Genomic DNA, 23,878 nt, shown 5'->3' with positions numbered 1-23,878 from the left:
ACTTTTTATCTGGTCAGGTTCATTCTTTTCCAACCCTTGCCATCTGTCTCTAAACCAATATCATGTATTGGTTCCAACGCAGAAGAGCAGTAACTGGAGTCAAGTGACTTGCCCAGGGTCCCACAGCTGGGAAGTGTCTGAGGCCAGATTTGAACCTAGGACCTCCCATCTCTAGATCTGGCTCTCAATCCACTGGGCTACCTAATTGCTTTTAACTGGGCAGGTGATAAAAAAAAAAAATCACACCCGCCCATTCTTACCAGTTTTGAGAAACCAGAGATAACCGATAAACATTCCTTCTAGAAAGTCCAGTGGCAGAATGTTTAGGGATTACAAGACCATTTGACTCCCCAAATCCCTAGGCTCCTCCAGGATGGATAATATTTAGTTCTGCAATCTCCAGTGACCAAGACTAGAATGGGTTTGGTATCACAAGGTTATTTGTATGGAGCTGGAAGGAACCTCAATGATCATCAGGCACAACTTTGTCATTTTCCAGATGAGGAAGCAAAGACCTAAAAACATTAAATAACTTGCCCAAAGTCATACAGGTAGCAAGAAAAGAAAGGCATCATTGGACTGGGAACGCTGACTACCAAGGCACTGTAACATATTGCCCTCTGTTCTTTTCTCTTGGGTAATTTCTTCAGCTAGTTCCATTTCCTTCTCTGAGACTGGTTGGCTTGGTCTTTTGTTAGAGTATTTCATATTTTTGAAGGTAGCCCTCTATTTCTTTTGTGTTCTCAGTTCCATCAGCATTTATGTGTACACAATAGGTTCTAATTATTCTTTTTCATTTCTTCTGATTTTATTGTGATTTTGCTTTGTCTGTTTGCTATTTTGGTAATTTGACTTTTCTTCTGCTCTCTTGTTTTTAACCAATATGGCTAAAAATCTATTAATTTTATTGTGTTTTTTTCAAAGAGCCAGATTTTAATTTTATTTATCATTTCAATAGCTTTTCTGATTTACCTATTACTCCTTTAATTTTTAATATCTTCTTGCTTTCATTTTGCTTGTTAGCTTTGTGATTTTAAAATTTTATTGTGCTATTTAATTTAATATTGAATTAAATTACATAATTTTAAAATTCATTAATTTTATTTTTTTCTATTTTGTTCATGTGTGATTGAGGGGATATGATTTTGGTCATGAGGACCAATAAATTTGGCATGTTGTTTCATCATTCTAATTTTTTTAATAAGTTTATTTTTTTCCTGTTTACATGTTGATAAAAATTTTTTATTTGAAAAATTTTATTTAATGAATTAATTTAGAATATTTTTCCATGCTTACATGATTCATGTTCTTTCTCTCCCCTCCTCCCCCTGTCATAGCCAATGAGCAACTCCAATGGGTTTTACATATGTCTTTGATCAAGGTAAATTTTTTAATAATTGTTTTCTGACATTTTGCATTCTATGTTCTCTCCTTCCTACTCCTCTCCCTTTCCTTGAGACAGCAGGTAATATGATATAGGTTTTGCATGTGGTTGTATAGCAATTGTTTCTATAATTTATTTTTTTTAAACTCTTACCTTCCATCTTAGAATCACAACCATGTATTAGTTCCAAGGCAGAAGAGCAGTAAGGGCTAGGCAATGGGGGTTAAAGGACTTACTCAGGGTCACACAGCTGGGAAGTGTCTGATGTCATATTTGAACCCAGGACTTCCCATCTCTAGGCCTGGATCTCAAACCACTGAGCCACCCAACTGCCCCCTATAATTTATTCTTTGGTCTCCTCATTACTTAGCATTCATTGTTTAAGTCTCCATTGGGTCTGTCTTTTATGTGAGTTTGCTGAACTGATTACTATTTTTATTCTGTTATGTTTTGTAAAGGATGTAATTACTATTTATGCCTCTTTAAACTTGTTTGCAATATCTCCATGCCCTAAAACATGGTCAGTTTTTGACAAAGTTCCATGTGGTGCTGAGAAAAAAAATGTGCATTCCTTAGCACTCCCATTTAGAAGTCTTTTAGATTGAGTTTCTACAGCAATTTGTTCAGTTCTATATTTTTCCTTCTGTTTACTTTTCTGTAAGAATTATTCAGAAACAAAAAAAATTTTAAAAATCCAATTATTAAAAAAAATATATATGTAATAAAGGAGGACTAGGAAAAATGTTTGTTTTTTTTAAACTCTTACCTTAGAATCAGTACTATGTATTGGTTCCAAGGAAGAAGAACAGCAATGGGGGTCAAGTGACTTGCCCAGAGTCTCACAGCTAGGAAGTGTCTGAGGTCAGATTTGAACCTAGGACCTCTCTTCTCTAGGCCTGGCTCTCAATCCACTGAGCCACCCAGTTGCCCCCAATGTTATACAATTTTGAACCATGCTCTGATAAATTTGTTTCTTTTTTGAGAAGCCATAGGAAAGGCTTCTTGTAGGATTTTAGCTGTGACTTGAAGGAAGCCAGGGAAGCCAGGAGGCAAAGACAAAAAGGGAGAGAATTCTAAGCATGGGGGACAGTCAGTGACAATGCCCAGAGTTTAGAGATAAATGGTCATATGCAAGAAAAAAGAAGTACAGCATCATTAGATTGGAAAGTATGTGGTAAGGACCAAGTGATAATAAATATGGAAAGGCAGGAAGGGGTATGAAGGATTCTGAATAACACAGAGGCTTTTGTATTGGATCCTAGAGGGGATAGGTCCTTGGACTTGACAGTTGAGTGGAAAATGGACTGGAGTGGACGATGGGGCTTGGGAAGTTGAGGTCATTTGGATTGAGTGGGGTCAGACTTTTTAGAAGGAGGCACTAAGAAATGGTAGTTTGGGGGACGAGGAAGGAACAAGGTCATCCTGCTTTGAAGGAGAAGAAATGGTAACCCAGAGAGAATGGAATTCCATGGAGTGAAGGTGGGACTAGAACCCAAGTCTCATGACAGTCAGCACCCAGCTCTTATGCCTAGAGGAACTAGGATGTCAGGAAAAGCAAGACTTGTGATCCAGTGCGGAGGAGACTTCCTTCACCAGCATCCGCTTGGTTAAGAATAACTTCATTTATTAGTTTAAGTGAGATCACCACAGGGCTGGAAATTCACCGTCAGCCCAAATGCAAAGTATTGGAAAGGAAAAGAAAAGACCCACTTTGTGGCAAAGTTTATTAATAACAATAATCTTTTTTTAAAAGAAGACCATGTGAACACTCCCCAGACCTTGTTTGCTTTCTGCGCCTTTATAGAAGTTTATGAAACATATATTTATTTGCCTTTATTGGAATTCTAAGCTGTCATTTTTCCTTTATGGCTGAAGGAAAGGAGAACGGTGATAACTGCAGAATGCATCATCAGAGAACAGGCAGCTTCTGATGAGTACCACAAACCAGAAAGAACTTGAGGCCAAGCAAAATTTGGGTTGTGCTCATGTGGCAATAGCACTGGCCTTGGAGGACCTCAGGTCAAGGAGGGAGGAGTCACTTCCACTCTCCTGGTCTTAGTTTCCTCATCTGTAAAATGAGAGGGTCAGACGAAGTGATCTGGAACACATAAGACTAGAGCAGGAAAGAATCTTAAAGGTCATCTGGGCCAACTGCCTCGTTTTACAGATGAGGAAACAAAGGCTCAGAGAAATGAATGAACTTGCCCCAGGGCATGCATGCAGCTAGGAATTAGGATTAGAACCCAAGCTTCCATATCCAGGGTCCTTTCCATTGCTTATATATTTATAATTATATATAAGATATATATATAATATACTATAAATAAATGTAAAGACATAAAATATTTATCATGTAAAATATATAGTTATTATATATATTTAACCTTTAACTTCTATCTTAGAATTGATATTGAATATGGATAAAAAGGTAAGGACAAGGTAATTGGGCTTAAATGACTTGTCTAGAGTTACACAGCTAGGAAGTGTCTGAGGTCACATTTGAACCCAGAACCTCCTTATCTCCAAAGCCACCTAGCTGCCCCATACCATATATTTTCAATGGCTTACATTAGGATTTTATTCTAGGGCTCGCCATCTATTGAGGGTCATTATGTTAGGCTGCCTTCTCTAGTTCCCATCAGCTATAATAAACGAATGCTTCAGGGTATCATCGTTTGGCAGAATTGGAAGGGACTTCAGGGGCCATTTCATCTGATGGTCATCTGAAAATAGCTCCCACCAAAGGCAAGAAGCCTTCCCTAATGTCTCTAAAAGCTGGTGCTGCCAGTCAGGTGATGATTTCCCATTTTTCTCATATTTATCTTGTTTGTATGTAGTTGTTTGCATGTTATGTTGTCCCCCATTAGAATACAAGCTCCTTGAAGACAGGGAGAGGGTCTTTTGCCTTTCTGTATATTCCCAGTGCTAAGCACAGTGCTCTCTCTCTCTCTCTCTCTCTCTCTCTCTCTCTCTCTCTCTCTCTCTCTCTCTCTCTCTCTCTCTCTCTCCATCCCTCCCTTTCTTCCTTTTCTTTCATATGCTCATATGTAGTAGAACATAGTAGGCATAAATGCTCATCAACTGACGATGGACTGAAAAAAGATCCCCTTAACAACAACACTACAACGAACATTTGGAAAGTGTTTGAAGGTTTGCAAAGTGCTTTTAAACTGTCATCTCATTTGATCCTCACACCAACCCTGTGAGGTGGATTTCTTGTTAACCCAGTTTTACAGATGAGGAAACTGAGGCAGACAGAGGTTAAATGACTAACCCAGGTTCCACAGCTAATGAGAGTTCAGATCTGTTTGAATTCTGGATTTACTGACTCCAGGTTCAGTGTTCTATCCACTGTACCACCAACCTGACTCTAGATATTTTGAAACAATGATTATGTTCTCCTGGAGTCTTCCCTTCCCCAGGCTAAAATCCACAGATTGTATGTATATGAAACATAACTTGTAAAAACATATTAAGTACAAATTTGTTTCGTTACACATGAAGTTTATTGGAGACCTCTCTTTCCACTCACCCTCAAGGAAAGGAAAAAAAAAACTCTACACAGCTGGGCAGCTGTTTCTTGTTAAAGACTTTAAGCTCTCACCAAGGGAGGTAAGAAAGCAACAGAGACTGTCAGAGAAAGTCATTTAAGCACACACAATCCCCAGACTGAGTGGTCATTCATTTCACTTTTGTCTCTTTTGTAGACTCTGTTAAAGGCTAATTTTTTCAGGTATGATCATATAGATAAAGCATTGTATTTAAGTGCTTAATAAAAGTTCTTCCTTCCTGCCCTCCTTCCTTTCCTTCTCTCTTTGTCTCTCTCTGTCTCTTTCTCTCCCCCTCCCTTCTCTCTCTGTCTTTTTCTCTCTCTCTCCTTCCCCCTCTCTCTCCCTCTCCTTTCTTTTCTCTCTCTCTCTCTCTCTCTCTCTCTCTCTCTCTCTCTCTCTCTCTCTCTCTCTCTCTCTCTTTCTCTCTCTGTCTTTTTCTCTCTCTCTCCTTCCCCCTCTCTCTCCCTCTCCTTTCTTTCTTTTCTCTCTCTCTCTCTCTCTCTCTCTCTCTCTCTCTCTCTCTCTCTCTCTCTCTCTCTCTCTCTCTCTCTCTCTCTCTCTCTCTCTCTCTCTCTCTCTCCCCCCCCTTTCTTCCCTTTCTTTCATATGCTCATTCATTCAACCATGAGCTCAATTGGGTTAACAGCTGAAATAACCAAAGCTCACCCTAGTTGGTGTGATTAGGCCAAGGGTACCCCCCATCATGATTAGTCCAGGGGAAATCCACATTCCTGCATCCCAATAAGCACCAATACCAAACCTCAGTTCACAGTAAAAGAAAATGCAACCCAAGACAGAATTCCCCATGGTGAGAGTGCTAGACGAGGGACCTCTGATTATAGAAAAGGTTTCTGGGTTCTGTTTCCCCTTCCCCCTGCCCTACTTTGACATGTCTCTAGATTGTCTCTTGCTTTTCCTCCTAGGATTTTGGTAATGTCTTACTTGTGCAACATCTCCAGGATCTAGGACACCAACTCAGCACAAGCTGGAGTGCCAAAGGGAGGATAGTAACCAGCTGGCAAAGGTTAAAGCCAAGCTGGCCACAAGGCATTTGGGTGAATCCAGGTCAGGTTAGCATCTGAGATGGGACTAGGAGGGGCCCCACTCATCAGCTCAGACCACAGGACAGTAAAGCATATGGCAGGTGGGAAGGTGGAGAAGAGAAGTGGTGATAGGGCCAGGGCCAGTGAGAGGACAGAAGTACAAGCTGGGACATTTCTTCATTTGCAAAGCCTTTTGACACAGCACCAGCATTATTTCTCCCTTTTTAAATACAGGGAGAATGAAGTTCAGAAAGATGGGCAACAGTCACTCAGCTGGTAGTGCAGAAAAAGTACTGATGTCAGAACCAGACTTGTCTTCACATTCCTGTGCTGTGTGATCTGGGCCTCGGTTTCCTTGTCTGTAAAATAAAGGGGTTGACCTGATCTAAGAGGTTCCTTTTAGCTCTGGATCTGTGATTCCAGGGGATAAAGCTGAGACTCAGGCACAGGTCTGATGCTCTTTCCACTGCACCCCACAGCTTCTCATTGAGTAGGATGTCTCTGATTAAACCCCTCTTCCCAACAAAGCAAGATGGACCAAGGAGAGGGAGAGGGACTTATCTACCTAGGGCAGAGCTGAAACAAAGAGGGTGCAGGAGGGTTCAGCACAAGGATTTATTAAGAGCCTACTATGTGCTAGCACTGTGCTAAGTAAGCCCTTTACAAATATTGCCTCACTTGATCTTTGCAGGACCTTTAAAGCATCTGGTCCCTGATATTTCTGGTCATATCAGGAAGGAATACAGGAGGGACTTGCCCACAGGATTTGAATTCAGGTTTCTCCTGGCTGTCCAGAACTCCTTAGCTATCATAGTCCAGGTACTATGATATATTGGAGAAAGTTCTCTCTCCATGAAATAATTCTTCAATGGGATAATAAAGAGACAAATAATATTTTCATGAGATAATCAAGAGACTGATAAATAATACTTCCACTGGATAATCAAGAGACTGATAAATAATACTTCCACTGGATAATCGAGAGTCTATTCTCTTTCTATAAGTTGGGACAGGTCCCCAAGTCCCAAGTGAATCACCAGCATCCTGTTAGATAAGACCTCTCTATAACTAGATGGTCCCAGACTAGACCATGTTCTTTCTCTGGGCATTTTTTTGACCTGCCATAGATTCTGCCATATCAAATCTATAAAAATTATGCCCCAAAGAAGCTTTTTCATTTATTCATAATTCACTCACTCATTCTTCTCTAGCTCATTTTACTGATGAGGAAACTAAGACAAACAGGATTAAGTGATTTGCCTAGGGTCATACAGGTAGTGTCTGGGGTCAGATTTGAATTTAGGTCTTCTTGACTCCAGACCCAACACCATTTCACTGTGCCACACTTCACTGCCTCAAGGCAAAAGGGCATAAATCAACCTAATTTCCCTTCTCCAGAATAAATCCTATTCAAAACCCAAACAATCAATGGAGAAGCAGCATTGGGTAGGGAAAGAATGGCTAGATTTGGGGCCAAAGAGCCTAGTTTCAAATCCTAATATTTACTGCCTTTATGACTTGGATTAGTTCATTCTCTTTTTTTTTATTTGAAAATTTTTAATTAATTTATTAATTTAGAAGAATGTGTTTTCATGGTTAAATGATTCATGTTCTTTCCCTCCACTCCTCCCACTCCCCTCCTGTAGCCAATGAGCAATTAATTCCACTGGGTTTTACTTCTGTCATTGATCAAGACCTATTTCCATATTATTGATGTGTGCACTAGGGTAATCATTTAGAGTCTACATCCCCAATCATATCCCCATCAACCCATGTGATCAGGTAGTTGTTTTTCTTCAGTGTTTCTACTCCCACAGTTCTTTTTCTGGATGGATCATTCACTTTCTTCACCTGAAAAATGAGGGCATTGGAGCAGATGCCCCTTAGGTCCCTTCTAAGTCTCTTCTCCTAAACCACAAAGGCTCCTTCCACTCTCCTTCCTCTAGAGTCCCTTAGCTGATGCTATCATCTGTCTGCCTAAGTAGTTCTGGACTTCTGAGTCTGTGGATATGTCTTAATTACACTTCAATCCACTCACTCCTCTGCAGGAGCAGCACTCATTAATGTTCTCCCTGCAGCATAATATTAATTTCATCCACTGTGTTCATTAGCTGGTGAGAAAAGCAGGCAGGAGAATGGATGACATGAATGATGGCAGCTCCCTGGGCAAGTCCTCTACATGAGGAGCCCCTGTACCCAGGAAGCCATCAGTTTGAGGAAAGATCCCTTCAAGGCGAGAAGCCCAAGATGACAAAACACTTAGTATTTTGGAGGTGGCCTTGTGCTATGCCTTTGCTTAATTGAAGTGCACTTGTTTAGACCTGAAAAAGGAGCAAACCCACCACCCATTTCCCCAACATCTGTTGAGTGCCCACACCTGAGAGTTTCTGTCATTAAAAAAATTACCTGCTGAATGCTGTTTGTGGAACCTGTAGGATGCATAAACCTTTTTTGGCAGTTAATTAAATCTCAGTTTCTGTTACAGATTTAATTTACTTCAGGCCAACTGTCAGGGTGTGAGGGTACATGCCTGTCAACAGTGCCTGTGTCAATCAAAGTACCTCGGTGGCCAAATGGCTGGCACATTCCATGACGAGGATGCCCGATGTGGGATGTTGGTGGGAGCTGAGTGAGGAGTGAGTTTGGAGTCTGAGCCTGGATGAGGAGCTCCCTACATGACCTTGGGAAACTCACCAAGTGCCTCTGAACTGGGCTGATTGATGGTTCAATATGAGGTAAGCTGTTGCCAGGCTACAGGCTCAATGGATAGAGCCCTCATTAGTCTCCCTTATCTTGGCTGTGTCATGGAAAGAACTTGGCTGGCTCCAGAGTCAAACCCAAATGTTGGGTTTGATTCCTCCCTCTTGCCAAGACTTAGCTTTGTGACCAAAGCCAAAGCCCCTCTGAGGGTCAGTTTTTTAATCTGTAAAATGGGGGTAGTAATGCCACCCCCTCATTTTATAACTCATAAAATGACAAATTCCAGATCTGGAAATTACCTCAGAGGTCATCTAGCCCTACCTGTAACTTTACAGTTACAGGTAAGCTAAGAGAAGTTGACCTATGATATGATATGACCTATGATCACTGTGCAAATAGAAATTTGCTACACCTGAACTACATTTACCCAGCATCCTTTTCAGTTACTTCCTCATTTTACATATGGGAGATAAATTTGGCTGAGACCCACGCTGCTGCCAGGCTCTTTTTGGAGCTTGGTTTTTTGGAAAAGCACAGCACGTGCGGGTCTCTTTGGCTCTGTGCTCTGCTCACTTGGCTGAATTAACTCCTTTTTTTACTCACTTTATTATTATTATTAAATCCTATATAATAAATACTTTGAGTATTCATTTTTTAATCTCACATCACACATGTAATAAATAACTATGTAGCCAGGATTCAAACCTAGATCTTCTGCCTCCAAATAATCTCAAAACTGACATTTATGTAGTATTTTTTTTTAACCCTTACCTTCCATCTTAAAATAAATACTCTGTATTAGTTCCAAGGCAGAAAAGTAGTAAGGGCTAGGTAAGTGACTTGTTCAAGGTTGCACAACCAGGAAGTGTCTCAGGCCATATTTGAACCCAGGACCTCTTATCTCTAGTTTTGACTCAATCCACTGAGCACCTGGCTGCCCCCATTTATGTAGCATTTTAAAGTTTTCTGGGTGTGCTAATCATTATGCTCTCGGTTACCAGGTTTTAGAACACATATACTAACTTCAGCAATATATTCTGCTCTTGCTCAGCATGTAAAGTTTGTTAGAAAAATATGGAAAGACTTACATGAATTATGATGAATGAAAGGAGCAGAATCAAGAGAACATTATACACAGCAACAGAAATGTTCTTTCATGTTCTACTTAATTTAATTTAATGCAACAGTATATTTCATCTAAATTTTCATATAAACTTGTTTGCCAGTAAAAGAGGGTTCATATTTTTAAAACTGCTCTGCTTTTTAGTAGATCCATCCATCAGGCAAAGAAAGGCTATAATGATTAACTTTATATACAATCTCTTCAGACACTCAAAAAATATAAATACACCATCCCTGGAAGGTAGGTGATTTAGTCCCATTTTACAGAGAAGGAAACTGAGGATCTAAGAGGTTAGGTGACTTGCCACTGGTCAAACAACTCATAAGTGCCAGAGATAGAGTTTGAAACCAGACACTCCCAACTTCCAATCCAGTACTGGTAGCACAATGGAACTATTGATGAACTTGGAGACAGGAAGATCTGAGTTTGAATTCTACCTCAGTCTGATGACCCTGAACAAATCACTGGATCACTCTGTGCCTATAAAATGGGTATAGTAATCGTACTTAAGTTCCCAAGGTTATTGTAGGGATCAAATGGGATAATATTTGTAAAGTTCTTTGCAAATCTATATAAATGCTACCTATTATTATCCTTTTTCTCCACTAAAATACTTTACCAACTTGACAAAGATTTTTTTAAATTGTCAATCTTATCCTCAAAAGAACATAGCTATTCCTCTAAACATGGTGTTACACAACTGATCAAGACAGGAAATGTTCCTGATCCCATCAATGTCTTTCCTTAGATTCACATCAGACCAAACATCTCTCTTAAGTCTCTCTTAAGTCATGGCCATTTCCACAATCTCCATCTATCACCCTCACTCAGTAACTTCTCTTCCTTTGGGGTCCACTCAATCCATATCTTCTACCCAGTCAAAATTCTGGACCCTGTTATCTACCATGCTCCAGAACACTCCCCTTCCTTCCTTCCTCAATGGGTTTAGAATCTGGTTCAAGGCTGTTCTCTTGTCCAACTCTTACCCTTATTCTATGGGACTTCAAAATATAGAAACACTCTTAACTTCCCAGTTCTTCAAACTGCTCACCTCTTTTGACCTACTCTCCGTCCCTAGATTACACACATAGTCATACCTTTGATCTTACCATCACCCACAAGTGTTCCACATTCATGTTCATGAACTCTGAAATTCCTTTATTCAATCTTTCCCTCCTCCTTACAATGCTTCTTCATCCTTGATGTGACCTCCAATCCTTCTACTCCGCAGTTCTTTCCAATGCACTGGTTATATTCTGCCCCCTTCCTTATCTTGATGAACCAATTCATTTTTCCATTATCCCCTTTTCTAGTATCATTTACCCTTTTATGCCATTGCCCAATATTCCCTGAAAAATCCATTGCCCAAAATTCCCCAGTAATCTGGAGAAAAATAATAATAAATAGTCCCTCTGGGAGAATGTAAGCCCATTGAGGACAAGGGCTCTTTCTCTGTGTTTGCATCCATAGTGCCTAGTACGGTACTTTGCATGTGTAGGAACTTACTAAATGCTAGTTGCATTGGATGGGATTGGAAGTTCCTTGATGAGCCATAAAAATTAGCCCCTTCCCTCCACCCCGTATCCATGTCCCTGTGTTTCTGTCTCCCTCCATACCACCATACTGCAAAAAATTTTTTTTCCTTTATTCTTCCCCTAGGTACAAAAGATGCCTGTTATGACTTTCAGAAATTACTTTTTCTAGGTTTTTTGAGTTATTTAAAATACATAACATAATATAATATGTAATATAAAAACAATACATATGATTTGCTATGAATATGTAATAAATTATAATAAATATGCTTATTCAAGAGAAACAAATTCTCACATCAGCTATGCCCAATAATCTGTCTCATTCTTTTTCCTCCCTCTCTCTCACTCATGCACCCTGCCCAAGAAGGCAGGTTTTTTTTTTTTTTTTTGCGAAAAGGTGAACCTTCCCATCTGAGATATGAGACTTAACAAGTCTAGTAAAGTTCTCACCTCCACAAAAGTTTTTATTTAAAATGCACCATGGGGGGGGGCAGCTGGGTAGCTCAGTGGATTGAGAGCCAGGCCTAGAGACAGGAGATCCTAGGTTCAAATCTGGCCTCAGACACTTCCCAGCTGTGTGACCCTGGGCAAGTCACTTGACCCCTATTGCCTAGCCCTTACCACTCTTATGCCTTGGAGCCAATAGTATTGGCTCCAAGACAGAAGGTAAGGGTTTAAAAAAATAAATAAATAAAAATAAAATGCACCTTTATATGTTTTGTGTAATAATGCATGCATAGCCAAGATTGAATTGCCTGCTAGTTCTGGGAAGGGGGAGGGAGGGAGATAATATGGATCATATAACTTCAGAAAATTTCTCTGGAAATTTGTTATTACATGTAATTGGTAAAAAAGATTAAATTGAAAAATTGTTTAAAATACATAAAATAAAACACACTATTATCACTAAAGCAATGGGGATGTGACTGGTACTTTCTTTGTTTCAACTAAGCCCCAGTAGCTGACTTGCATCCTGACTGCGTGTCTTTTCAGCAGCTTTAGCACTAACCTTCATCCTTGACACAAAGGGCATCATATTTGCTGCCAGGAACCAGATCACTTTCAATTTTCACATCCACAGCTTTTATACTCTGCTGCTCCCCACTCATCTTGCCGCACACCGTTGTCCTAAAATAAAGGAAGGAAACAAAGGAAAACTTCAAGTGGAACTGAAGAAAAGAAGAGCAATTACTAGTGCTTGTGGGTCACGGTGGTCACCAAACACTAAATATCACACACCAGTTTTCACCTGGGCAGAGATACCTCACCTAAAGAGCTTTGACTAAATGAAGTGGAGTGGAAAAATCCAATTCAGAGGAAAGAAATAAAGACAGGAAAGATAAAGAGGACAATCCCCAAGTGTCTTCTATATGAATTCAAAGTTCAGAAAGTCATACACATTGGGTTGTTGTTTTTTACACTGGCTAAAATGTGAAAGTGGAAAATCACTTCTGAATTTGTTAGAGAAAAACTTTGCATGCACTAGAGCTCCTCAAAGTTAAAATCTTTCTGCCTTGGTCCAGGCTCTGTTCTAGCACTGATGAGATACATCCTTATTCAACTCCATATCCAAAATTTACTCTTAATAAGCAATCACGAGTGGAGTGAAAAGGAGGGTGATGTAGTCCGCAGGACATCAGTCCCAAAAGTATGAGGGTAAGGAGTAGGGGGGCATTTAGGTGATGCTACAAAAAAAGACCCACAAAATTGGTGGTGCATGTGAAAAGGAGCCCTTTAATAAGAAATGTCCATCTATTGAGAAGGTAAGAATGGAACTCAAGCTCCTCAGAGAGAAACATTGTTCTGGGAAAAGTTACCATGGGCAGCCCAAGAGATGATTTGGTGATGGAATATACGACTGGCTTCTTTTGGTCTTTTAGTCATAGAGTCATTAAAGAAATATTTATTGAGTTCCTAATATATAATATATTATGTATAGTATGAATAATATGAAAATTAACACATTTTTTACTCTTGAGAAGCTTTCCATCCAAGCAAGAATGCATTGTATATACACCTGAAATGTGAATAACAGGTATAAGAATCCACATATACTAGCAGTTCAATGGAGTGAGATATGACTAATGGCTGATATTATTGGGGAAACTTCCACTGCAGAGTTAGAATTTGAGTTGGACTCTAATAAAAGATTGGACAGGAATTGGTTACAAGGTAAGGGAGCACTTTGGAGAAAAGGATCTGTGTGAGTAAAGTAAATTTGTACAATATTTAGAGAATAATAAACCAGCCTGACTAGAACAGAAAATGCCCACAGGGGATAAAAAGGAGAAAGAGTAAGTTGTAGAGCTTTGAATGCCAGGCTTAGCATAACAAATCCAGAGTTATATGGGACCTCAGAACTGTCTGATCCAACCTCCTTGTTTTATACTTGGGGAAACTGAAGTCCAAGAAGGTTAAGTAACTCCCTCAAGGCCATACAAGTCATGATTATCAGGCATGGGATTTGAACCCATGTCTTTGACTCTTAAGCTAATGCTTTTACCATGGGCTAATCACTGTCACACTCAAGAGGATGGAGGAGACACCTGGAGAATGCTGAGTATTTTGGATCAAAAAACCCCTTGGATTGGTTTGGTTGGGAGGTTAGACACAAAATAATAACATAATGCTATTTTCAAATGACCTCCTGGGGAGAAAAACTATTTCAGATCAAGGAAACTGACCAAATGTAGTCATACTTTGGGAATGTGCTTCAGAACTTTAATTCTTTAGTGCTATAATATTTCAGTATACTTTAAAATGATGGAACAGCCATGGAGACTGGAACAACCTCCAGGAAGTGATGCAGAGCGAGAGGAGCAGAACCAGGAGAACATTGTACACAGAGACTAATACACTGTGGTATAATCGAACGTAATGGACGTCTCCATTAATGGCGGTGTAATGTCCCTGAACAACTTGCAGGAATCCAGGAGAAAAAAACACTATTCATAAGAAAAGGATAAACTATGGGAGTGGAAACACCGAGGAAAAGCAACTGCCTGAATACAGTGGTTGAGGGGACATGACAGAGGAGAGACTCTAAATGAACACTCTAATGCAAATATTATCAACAAAGCAATGGGTTCAAATCAAGAAAACATGTAATGCCCAGTGGATTTACGTGTCGGCTATGGGGGGTGGGGGGGAGGAAAAGAAAATGATCTATGTCTTTAACGAATAATGCTTGGAAATGATCAAATAAAATATATTTTTAAAAAAAGAATATAAAAAAATAAAATAAAAAAAGTGACTAATGCCAAAAAAAAAATAAAATGATGGAACAGAACTTGATGTCAAGCAATTCCTCCCTTGACCCTGTCCAAAGGAGTCCTACTTCTATAGTAACAAAAGTGATTTCTTCTTTCCTGAGACTTTCCTGAGACCTGGGCCCTGGGGTGTTTTCTCTAGCCAGCCTTAGTGTGTACAGGTAGATGTTCTCTAGGAAGTAATCGAAGCTGATTCAGCTCCCTGGTTGGGACTCTTTGCCAAAGGCAACATTGTCCAACCAAAAGTAAGCTGGTCAAACCATAATTCTAACATCTCTATTAACAACAACAACAACAACATGGAATAACACCTTTTCATTGCTAATCATCCAGCCAGAACTTGGGCCACAATTCCAGGACTCACCCTGACTGCCAAATTTACAATAAAACCTTGGGAAAACTTCCAGAAGATGGTGCTTGGAACTGGGTGAGTGATTACAAGGCATTTACCTGATTTTTCTACTAAGATTTCATTTTAGCTTGTATATTTCACCTCATACTCAGCACATCAAATTCATGAAGGAAGAAGGAAGACAGACATTTGGGGGAAATCTTTGGTCAGTTATAACCTAGCTCCAATCTCCCTTTCCAGCCATTTTTTCACACTTATTGCCTTCATCCACTCTTATTTCAGACAGTCTGGATAACTAGCTATTCCTCAAACTCAACACACCATCTCACATTTGCTCTGCCCATCCTCTAACCTTAGACCGCAGTACCTCCTTATTTTTACCATTTAGAATGTTTTTCCTTTAATAACAATAGGAGCTCACATTTATATAAGTGCTTTACATCCTTTATTTCATGTTTTCATAGCCATACTGTGAGGAGGTCTTAATATTATCCTCCTTTTACAGGTGAAGAAATTGAGAGATTAAGAGCCTTACCTAGAGTCACACAGTGCTCCCCATAGGAGGTGCCTAGAGGAGGGCTGACCAATGAGGTTCCAAAATTGTATTTAATGACTCAAGATGCTGAATGTTTTTGTCTTTGATCACAAAGAGAGATCACTGACTAATTTATTTGTTATTGCTAGCCTGATCAATAAATTGATTTTCTTACCAGGAACCCAGTCTCTCAGAATTTTAAATTGTCACACATGAACCACCTGTTTGTTAACTTTATCATGAAAAGTAATGTTTGAGAGGAAACAATAAGAAGCCCAAAGAACATACATTCAATGCATCCATCTCATGGTAGATTAAAACACATGAACTTCGCCAAGATAATTTTCATCAGACTTTTCCAGGCTTACCAAAATCTGAATCAAGATATAAATTATGCAAAGATAGTTAACAGAAATAGCTGCTTCAAGAAGAATTGGATTGTGGGCAGCACTGGATTGTTTCCACCAACTCCTCTGAGGTCATATTGCCAGGCTGCTCACTTTTTCAGCTGGAAAAACAATTTTGTAGTACAATCCTAGTTATCCTTGCTACTGGGGTGACTGAAGCTGTTGGATCACTTGGACCTGGGAGTTCTGAGATACAATGGGCTAAATTGATCAAGAGCCTTTACTAAGTTCAAACCAATATGGTTATTTCATAAAAGTGTGTATAAGCGGTGTAAGGAGGGGCCAACCATGTCAGCTCAGAAATGGAGCAGGTTAAAGTTTCCATGTTGATCAGATTGGAATGGTGCTGAGTGGCTGTTGTGCTTCTAGCCTAGGTAAGATAGTAAGATCTAGTTTCAAAAACAAAAGAAGGAAGGAAGGAAGGAAGGAAGGAAGGAAGGAAGGAAGGAAGGAAGGAAGGAAGGAAGGAAGGAAGGAAGGAAGGAAGGAAGGAAGGAAGGAAGGAAGGAAGGAAGGAAGGAAGGAAGGAAGGAAGGAAGGAAGGAAGGAAGGAAGGAAGGAAGGAAGGAAGGAAGGAAGGAAGAAAAAGAATTAAAGGGAAATTGAAGTGGTAAAATACTACTGCACTGTTAAGAAATAATAAACAGGTTAATTTTGGAAAAAATGGAAAGACTTACATGAAATTATAAAGAGTGAAATGAGCAGAACCAAGCAAATATTATATACAACAACTGAAATATTGTTTGAAGAATGACTTGTGTGTGTCTACCTCCAGAGAAAGAAATGATGAATAGAAGTAAGATATAGCTTTCTCTATACATATATCTTTTTGTCAAATTATGCCTTCTCTAATGGGGGAGGGGAGGGAGAGAGGGAGTTAACTGGGTATTTTAATGTAACAAATTAATAAATTTTAATTTAAATATTTTAAAAAGATATCATAAAGTGACCTAACATCTGAAGCTGAGCTAACTTCTGATGTAAAATATCAGTACACATAAAACATCCACATGAAAGGAAGAAAGAACACAACCTATAGATTTATTCCCCACAGATCTCTGGGGAAATTCAAATGGTTTCTCTTGGGGTAGTTATAGGCTATGGTCTGATTAAATTTTTATTAAATTGATAGCTTAGATTTGTAGAGGACAAGGACTTGTTGTCTCCTCTGTTAGAATAGAATCTCACTGAATGCAGGGACTGTTTCACTCTCATCTTTTTATTCCCAGTACCTAGCACAGTGCCTGGCATACAACTGATACTTGCTTAATTGCTAGATGGATTCAAGATTATTTCTTTATGCATTATAAATTCCTTGAGGACCCTCAAGAGGTAGAGGTAATGGTTTATTTCCCTTCGGTTAGCCATTCCCAACTACCAACAGTTCTTAGAACAGTGCTTTTTCACTGAAGGAGTTTCATAACTATTATGAAAGGGAAAGAATTTATGGAGTGAAATTTATGGAGAACCAATTAATAAAGATCATCATACTCCTGTAAGTTAGGCAGAAATTGTTCCCATATAAAAGAAATTGAAGATGAGGTATAGAAATGTCAAATAATTTATCAAGGTTGTACCTTAGGAAACAAACTGTAGGATTTATAGCTTAGAGATCACTGAGGTGACCCCTCTAAAGTTTCAGGAGATGTGAAAGTCTCCTGGGTTGGTTATATATTATGATCTTAACTCTTAGTTTTCGCCCTGAGTTTGATGAGTACAGGACAAATTACATGTTTTCTCTCAGGAAGTCGTTAGAGACACCTAATGGAGTCTTGGGGTCCTTCACAATCAAGTGGCTTATTTGCCTTGTCCATGGCCTTATTTCTATCAGATCGGTTGGTTTCTCTTTTAAGAGCCAACTTCATAAATCCATGGTTATTTGAATAACTAGAGGATGTGTTCTAGTGGAGGTACCATAAGTTAAGGCTAAAAACCAGTATGATAAGGAATAGCTATTTGTAAATTCATTAGGGCTCAAGTTGAACATAACACACATAATGTGTTAGCTCAAGTGGTCAGCTATGTGAAAAGTCTGTGGTTTACTATTGGGTAAAGTAACTGCTAACCCAAGCAAGACAGGAATTTTTACCCAGTTGTGAAATTCAACTTCATCAGGCACTTCTTACCAAAGCAGTAATAGCTATAATCAATTATAGTGCCCTCAGTGCAAATAGATTATTAAAGTTGACAACAAACTTGTAAAAGGGCCTCAATTAATTAACTTGCTAATGGTTTTTTCCTGTTTAGATACATTAGCCTGAGTTCCTTCTATATTCATTTAAATAGTAACTGTCTCTCCTCTTGTTCTTTCAGACCAAGAAAGGAGAAGAGTGGGGCCATGATGAATGGAGGAGACTGGGAAAGGAGCTTGGTGCCTGTTAGAGCTGGGAAGTGATTTCCTGGCTGAGGTCTGCCTGGAATTTAAGTTTATTTTCTTTGGTAAAGTGCCCAAGAAGGCGTTTGCCTAAAGGGTACTATAAAAGGCACTAAATAAATAAAATAAATAATATGTTGATTTCCCGCCATTTACTTATTTTAATATAATGAGAGAGACATGCATACATATTACCTCACAGGCTATAAATTTATATATGAATGGATATATATGTACGAGTATATATTTACATATATTATATATTTGGAAACTTAGGGGCCACCATTTTATTTCAAGTTGGTAAAGTAGTCCATAAGTAGAATTTAACAAGTATCTATTATTCTCTAAGCTACTCTGAAATAATGAGGCATTCTGAGGGAAAGAATGAAGGCATCATAGTCCAGGCAAGTCAAATTATCACCAATTTTGTTCACCACCTCTCATTAGAACCCACTGAGAAAAGCTCAGGACTCTGATCCCAAGAACTTTTGGAAAAGCAGTGCTTCCAGCCCAATATCCTCTGCTATCATCCTGGAAAGTCACCCCTAGGGAGATGCAGGCTGGTCTACAGCTACTGAAGACCCAGGAAAGAAAGATCTTGCCATTAAAAGTGCTTCAATATCAGAAACTAATATGATTTTATCAGTGGAAATGATATTGAAGAAAATGCATTACCATTCACATTGCATAAGCATTCATATGCTAAATACCATGGGACCTCTCCATCTGTCTTGTAGCTAAAATCTTCCATAGGCAACATCTCTTACATTAGAATGTGAGCTCCTGGAGGGCAGGCAGAGTCGTACATTTCTGGTTCTATCCCCAATATTTTGACATAATAAGTGTGTAATAAATGCTTCCTTTATTTGGTTTCATCCATCTCAAAGTTTGTGAGTTCTATGCCAAGTTTGGCAAAAATCAGCCAATTCCTTTGAAAGTCAATTAAATTTTGGTTTGCTTATGACATCTCCCCTTACCATGTTTGGTGATGGTTTTGATACAAAAACAGTAACAAATGAAACAGACCCATCCTCAAAGCTTACGTTCCAGGAGAGTGAGGTTGGGGTGGACAGTGGGGAGAGGACAGATAACTAAATACAAAATATAGTCAAAGGTACACCAAGTAATTTTAAGAGGGGAAAATGCACTAACAACTGGGGAGATTAGGAAAGGCTTTGTATGAGAGGAGGCACCTGATGGGGAAGATGAGGAGGGAGTATATCTCAAACATGAGGTACCTAAAGGCACGAAGGCTCAAGATGGACACAGGTAAAAGGCAGTGTGATCTGGTTGAAACAGGCATTTTTTATCTTGTTTAGTCATTACATCTATATCTTGTATTTTGAAATTTATGGTGACACAATCCTCATATATGATGTCAAACACACTACCCCTGGCAACACTCTCACATTCAGCCCCAACCAGATTCAAGTGTAACTGAAAACTAGTTAACAAAATAAATAAAAATATAGTAAACCATGGATAAAATTCCATCTTTAAATGAAGTCATGAAGTCATTATGCAGCAGCAGGGATCCTTATGTATGGATTAGTCATCTGGTTTCCATTGGGGTTTCCATCTGAGCCCCCATTGCCATAGATCATCATTTTATTTTCATTGATGGATGATCTTAGTCATATGAGCCACCATGATCTTCCCTTGTGAGTTACTCTCTACAGCAATCCATGATTAGATTTTATTTCCCTGATGTGGGAACTCCTTAAATGGATACAGATAACAATCCTTCTGTGCCTCAGTAGATCATTTCCATGAGTATGAAGGTCAAAAAAATTAATTTCCTGGTGTTCAAGTTCTCAGTGAGACATCTTTCCAAACTCAGCCAGGCTGGACCTTAAATGATAGATAGGCACAACCTCCTGAAAAATTCTCTCTTTGGCATTTTAAAAAATTCTTCCTCCTTTTCTCACTCCCCTCCCCATCCCCATCTACTATTCAATAGAGAACACATCTTTGTATGGGTGTGTGTGTTTTAACTAAAATTTTGTCCCCAGTGCATGATCATGATGAAATACAAGCTGCCTTCAATTCATGCTGATCTTTTGCCTTCTTCTACCCATAATTCCTTCTTAAGAAATACAAAATGGTTCTTTCTTTAGATTGTGAACCTGGGGTACACATCCTTGTCCCCCATCTTGCATCCTATCGCCATCATCCACACATCCACCATCAGCCACCATCATACCACATCACCTAAATCTTTACCATTTAGAACACAAAAGAAATAATAGAAATAAACACAAAATCTGGCAAAAGAGACCCCAGGTCACAGCTTCTTGAATTCTTCACCTAATGGCTCACCTTCTGGTCATGAACTTTTCTGCACTTACCTAAACTAGTCCTTAGACGACACACTGTCTGTGAACAGACTGGAAGCCCTTTAGGTTTTTTAAGACTGACAGTAAAGAATTTCTCTACCAGTGTAGATCAGCTTCTGAGAGCACTGAAAGATTATAACTGGCCCATGGCCCCACAGCCAGTATGTCCCAGAGTCAGGACTTCTTACCAGGTTTTCTTCACTAACCCTGAGGCCAGCTCTCTAACCAGTTACATGACACCATGTCATTTCTTTGGCATATTGGAAAGCTTATTGAATCGGCATAACTTCAATTGAGATTTTTCACTCAGAAAAGAAATCTCAGGTCAGAAACTATACATAGATAAGATATCTATAGATAGATGTAAAATATAGATATTATAGATAGATATAGATAGGTAACCAGCATTAGGTTCATCCAGCTTAAAACACAAGTTTTATGTCACAGACCATTAAGAACTTAGCACGAATATCTTTAGTTCTACACAGCTTCCCCCCCAGACATGTCAGACTCCCTCTTACACTCTCATCCTTCAGTTAGGGCTCATTCTAGCTGACCGGACCAGAGTCAAATCCTCAAGGGCTGAATGGAGCCAGACTGCTCAGCTCCCACACATTTACTTCCACAAAAACCTCCAAATCCCACCAGACCAAACGATGATCAGGAAATCCAATGAGAAACTACAGTAGGTGACTTCAGCTACTTCAGAGCTTTGTACAAGTCAGTCAGAATCCCACAGCCAATAAGAAAGCAAAGCTAGAACCAACCCAGACAAAGGAGATGGAAATTTCCCAGTGGTGCTAGAGATCCCTGTAGCCAGCAAGACTTTGTGTCCAGAGGCAGAAAAAGGGGGATAGTTCCCATGAGAAAGCTTTAGGGTGGTCAAAAACATAGCATGGACTTTAAAAACAACTTAGTAGGGCAGCATTCAGATCAGGGCAGTTGGGGCCCAGGGTCTCAAGTCTTTCACACTCTGTCCTGAAATGCTACAAAGAGCCCAACAGATCCAGGGGACCCCAAATCTGCCAGTACTGTTGGTGTAGATAACTTGGGAGGTGGAGGACAATTTAGAATTCTAGCCTTCCTGGTTCTCAGGATGAGAAATTCCTTTAAGGGTAACTATATTTTTACAGCCAGGCTGTACAAAAGCCACACATCCTGTCATTCTTGCTTTTCTTCAAATAGGCAGCTTCCTTATTTACTCTCGATAACTATTTCTCCATCATCTCTTGTCTTTGTACATCTGTGCCTTCTAAACACATCCAGTGCCACTCACTCATTTGGCCCACTAGTGTTTTATCCCTTAGTAAACTTCTGGTCCATTAGAGCATTCCTATTCCCTAACCTGCATTTTCAACTACCAAAAATAAGACAGTTCTGAGCTATAGTCAGTCAGCCAACATGCACTCATTAAGCTATAAGCTGGACACTGTGCTTGATACTGAGATTCAAAGAAAGGAAAAAGATAGCCTCTGTTCTGAAGGTACTTACATTCCAATGGGAGAGAGACTACAAGAAAATTTACCTTGTACAAGCTTGCTAAATGCAGGACAAATGGGAGATAACTGGTAGAGGGAAGGCACTAATATTAAGGGGGATCAGGAAAGACTTCCTGTAAAAGGTGGGATTTTAGGAAGAAAAAAACAGTTGTAAACTATAGTCTAGGGTTCCCTTCAAGACTCAGGAGTCACGGACTGTTATTGGGGGGGGGTAATTGAGAAGTGCCATTATCTCTTTTCAACTTATCATGCTCCTACCCAAAGTTTTCTTTCAAAAAGTCTCCAAACATAGCCTAGTTATGGTTTACATCTATGTTTCCTCGATCATGAATAGCAGGTCCCTAACTCCCTTAAACACACTCATAAATGCATATTGGGTAGGACAATATTTCACATCATTGAAATGGCAAAAGGCTCACAGGAGCTGTTAACAGATCTAAGAAAAGTACAAGGGATTCAAAGCCTTCCCAGGAGCTTGTAAGCAGATGTAGAGAACACATCAAGTACTCACAGTAATTCCATCATTCCAGTGAGTCCCATTTGATTCCCAGACCTCTTCTGGCTGGTTTGGATTCCCTTGGAAAAGACACTTAGGGTTGCTCAATAAGCATTCCTTTTCCAGTTAACCTACACCTGTGTGAATACCTAGTTGTAAGAACAGTATGAATTTTTGTGGGTGCATCCTTCATCTACAAAGGCCATAGGGGTGATTCTCATCTTTCTCCAAGAAGCATGAATGTTCAAGAACTCTCCTTCCCTTTCTAGAAATCAGATCCCCAAACTTTGGGTTACTCTAACCCCTAAGGTTCTCAATGACCCCTCAATGACTGCCTTCACTGGTTACAAGGGTTAATTCCAAGAGCATGTCGCTCAGGAAGGAGAAATCCTCCTGCTCTATGTAGGAGATAGGAATTCAGAGACACTGTCCATGTTCTTCCCTCTCAGACCCCAGGGATAAGCATTTGTTTGTTTCTACCATGAGCTTCTGTGGTAACTCTCCTAATTCCATGGCTGCTGCCATTGTTCTGGCTCAAAAAGTCTGCTTAGACATGTGGACAAAGTCATGGCTACATCTGTCAAGGAAGTCTGTGGGGACTCAGGTTTCTGGCCCAAGTTGGCCATTAATTGTTCCTGTGGCAAAAGACTACATGAATAAGATTCCTTCTCCTCAGAAATGGCTCCCCTCCCTTGCTCCGTTCTGTAATCTGAACAAGGGAAAGGTGAAAACAAGTCCCTCAAGGCCTTTCATAGCTAGCTCGAAGATGCATTTCCTCCTTCCTAAATTTCTATCAGCCAGTCATTTTAGGGGCTATTCCAGTCCCCGGAAAACAATTAGTATAATCAGGAGCTGTCCTCTTCATCAAGTGCCAATGGGTGTGTCCATATTCTGAAGTACACAGGCATAGCACTAAGGCAGGTCAGAAAGTGTGACCCAACCCTCATTACACAAACAAAAAGGGCCTGGATCTAACTATTGGAGCCAATTTATCACAGAGATCCTGACTTGTCTCTGGCTATTTAAGGAGAAAGGAAAAGTTGGGAAGGGGCCAACACATTTCCCATATGTTCTGGTATCATAATTCTGTTTTCTATTATCAGTTAATTGTCTTGTTACTTGCCAACTTTTCAGAGAGGCAGAAAAAAAAAACTTATCAGAGCCAGAGTTTGCTTATTACCTCCTTTCCCTTGATTTTCCACCTGGTCCTTCACTCCATTTATTAAGATATTGAAGGGTTATTACACTCTAGCAGAATACATGCAAGAGGGGAT

At 39.6% G+C, this 23,878-nt stretch overlaps 1 protein-coding gene across 1 annotated transcript in view; it reads right to left on the bottom strand.

Annotated features, from left to right (window-relative positions):
- SUSD5 (sushi domain containing 5) overlaps positions 1-23,878 on the bottom strand; it is a 100,735-nt gene that overhangs the window by 35,736 nt on the left and 41,121 nt on the right. Inside the window, 1 exon segment of the mRNA XM_001378508.3 lies at positions 12,346-12,464. Within this exon segment, the coding sequence (XP_001378545.2) occupies positions 12,346-12,464 (119 nt within the window).

Source organism: Monodelphis domestica, chromosome 5 (genome assembly GCF_027887165.1).
Source record: "Monodelphis domestica isolate mMonDom1 chromosome 5, mMonDom1.pri, whole genome shotgun sequence".
Lineage (NCBI taxonomy): Eukaryota > Metazoa > Chordata > Mammalia > Didelphimorphia > Didelphidae > Monodelphis > Monodelphis domestica.
Note: the sequence above shows the minus strand (reverse complement) of the source record. Positions and strands in the feature narration are given on the sequence as shown.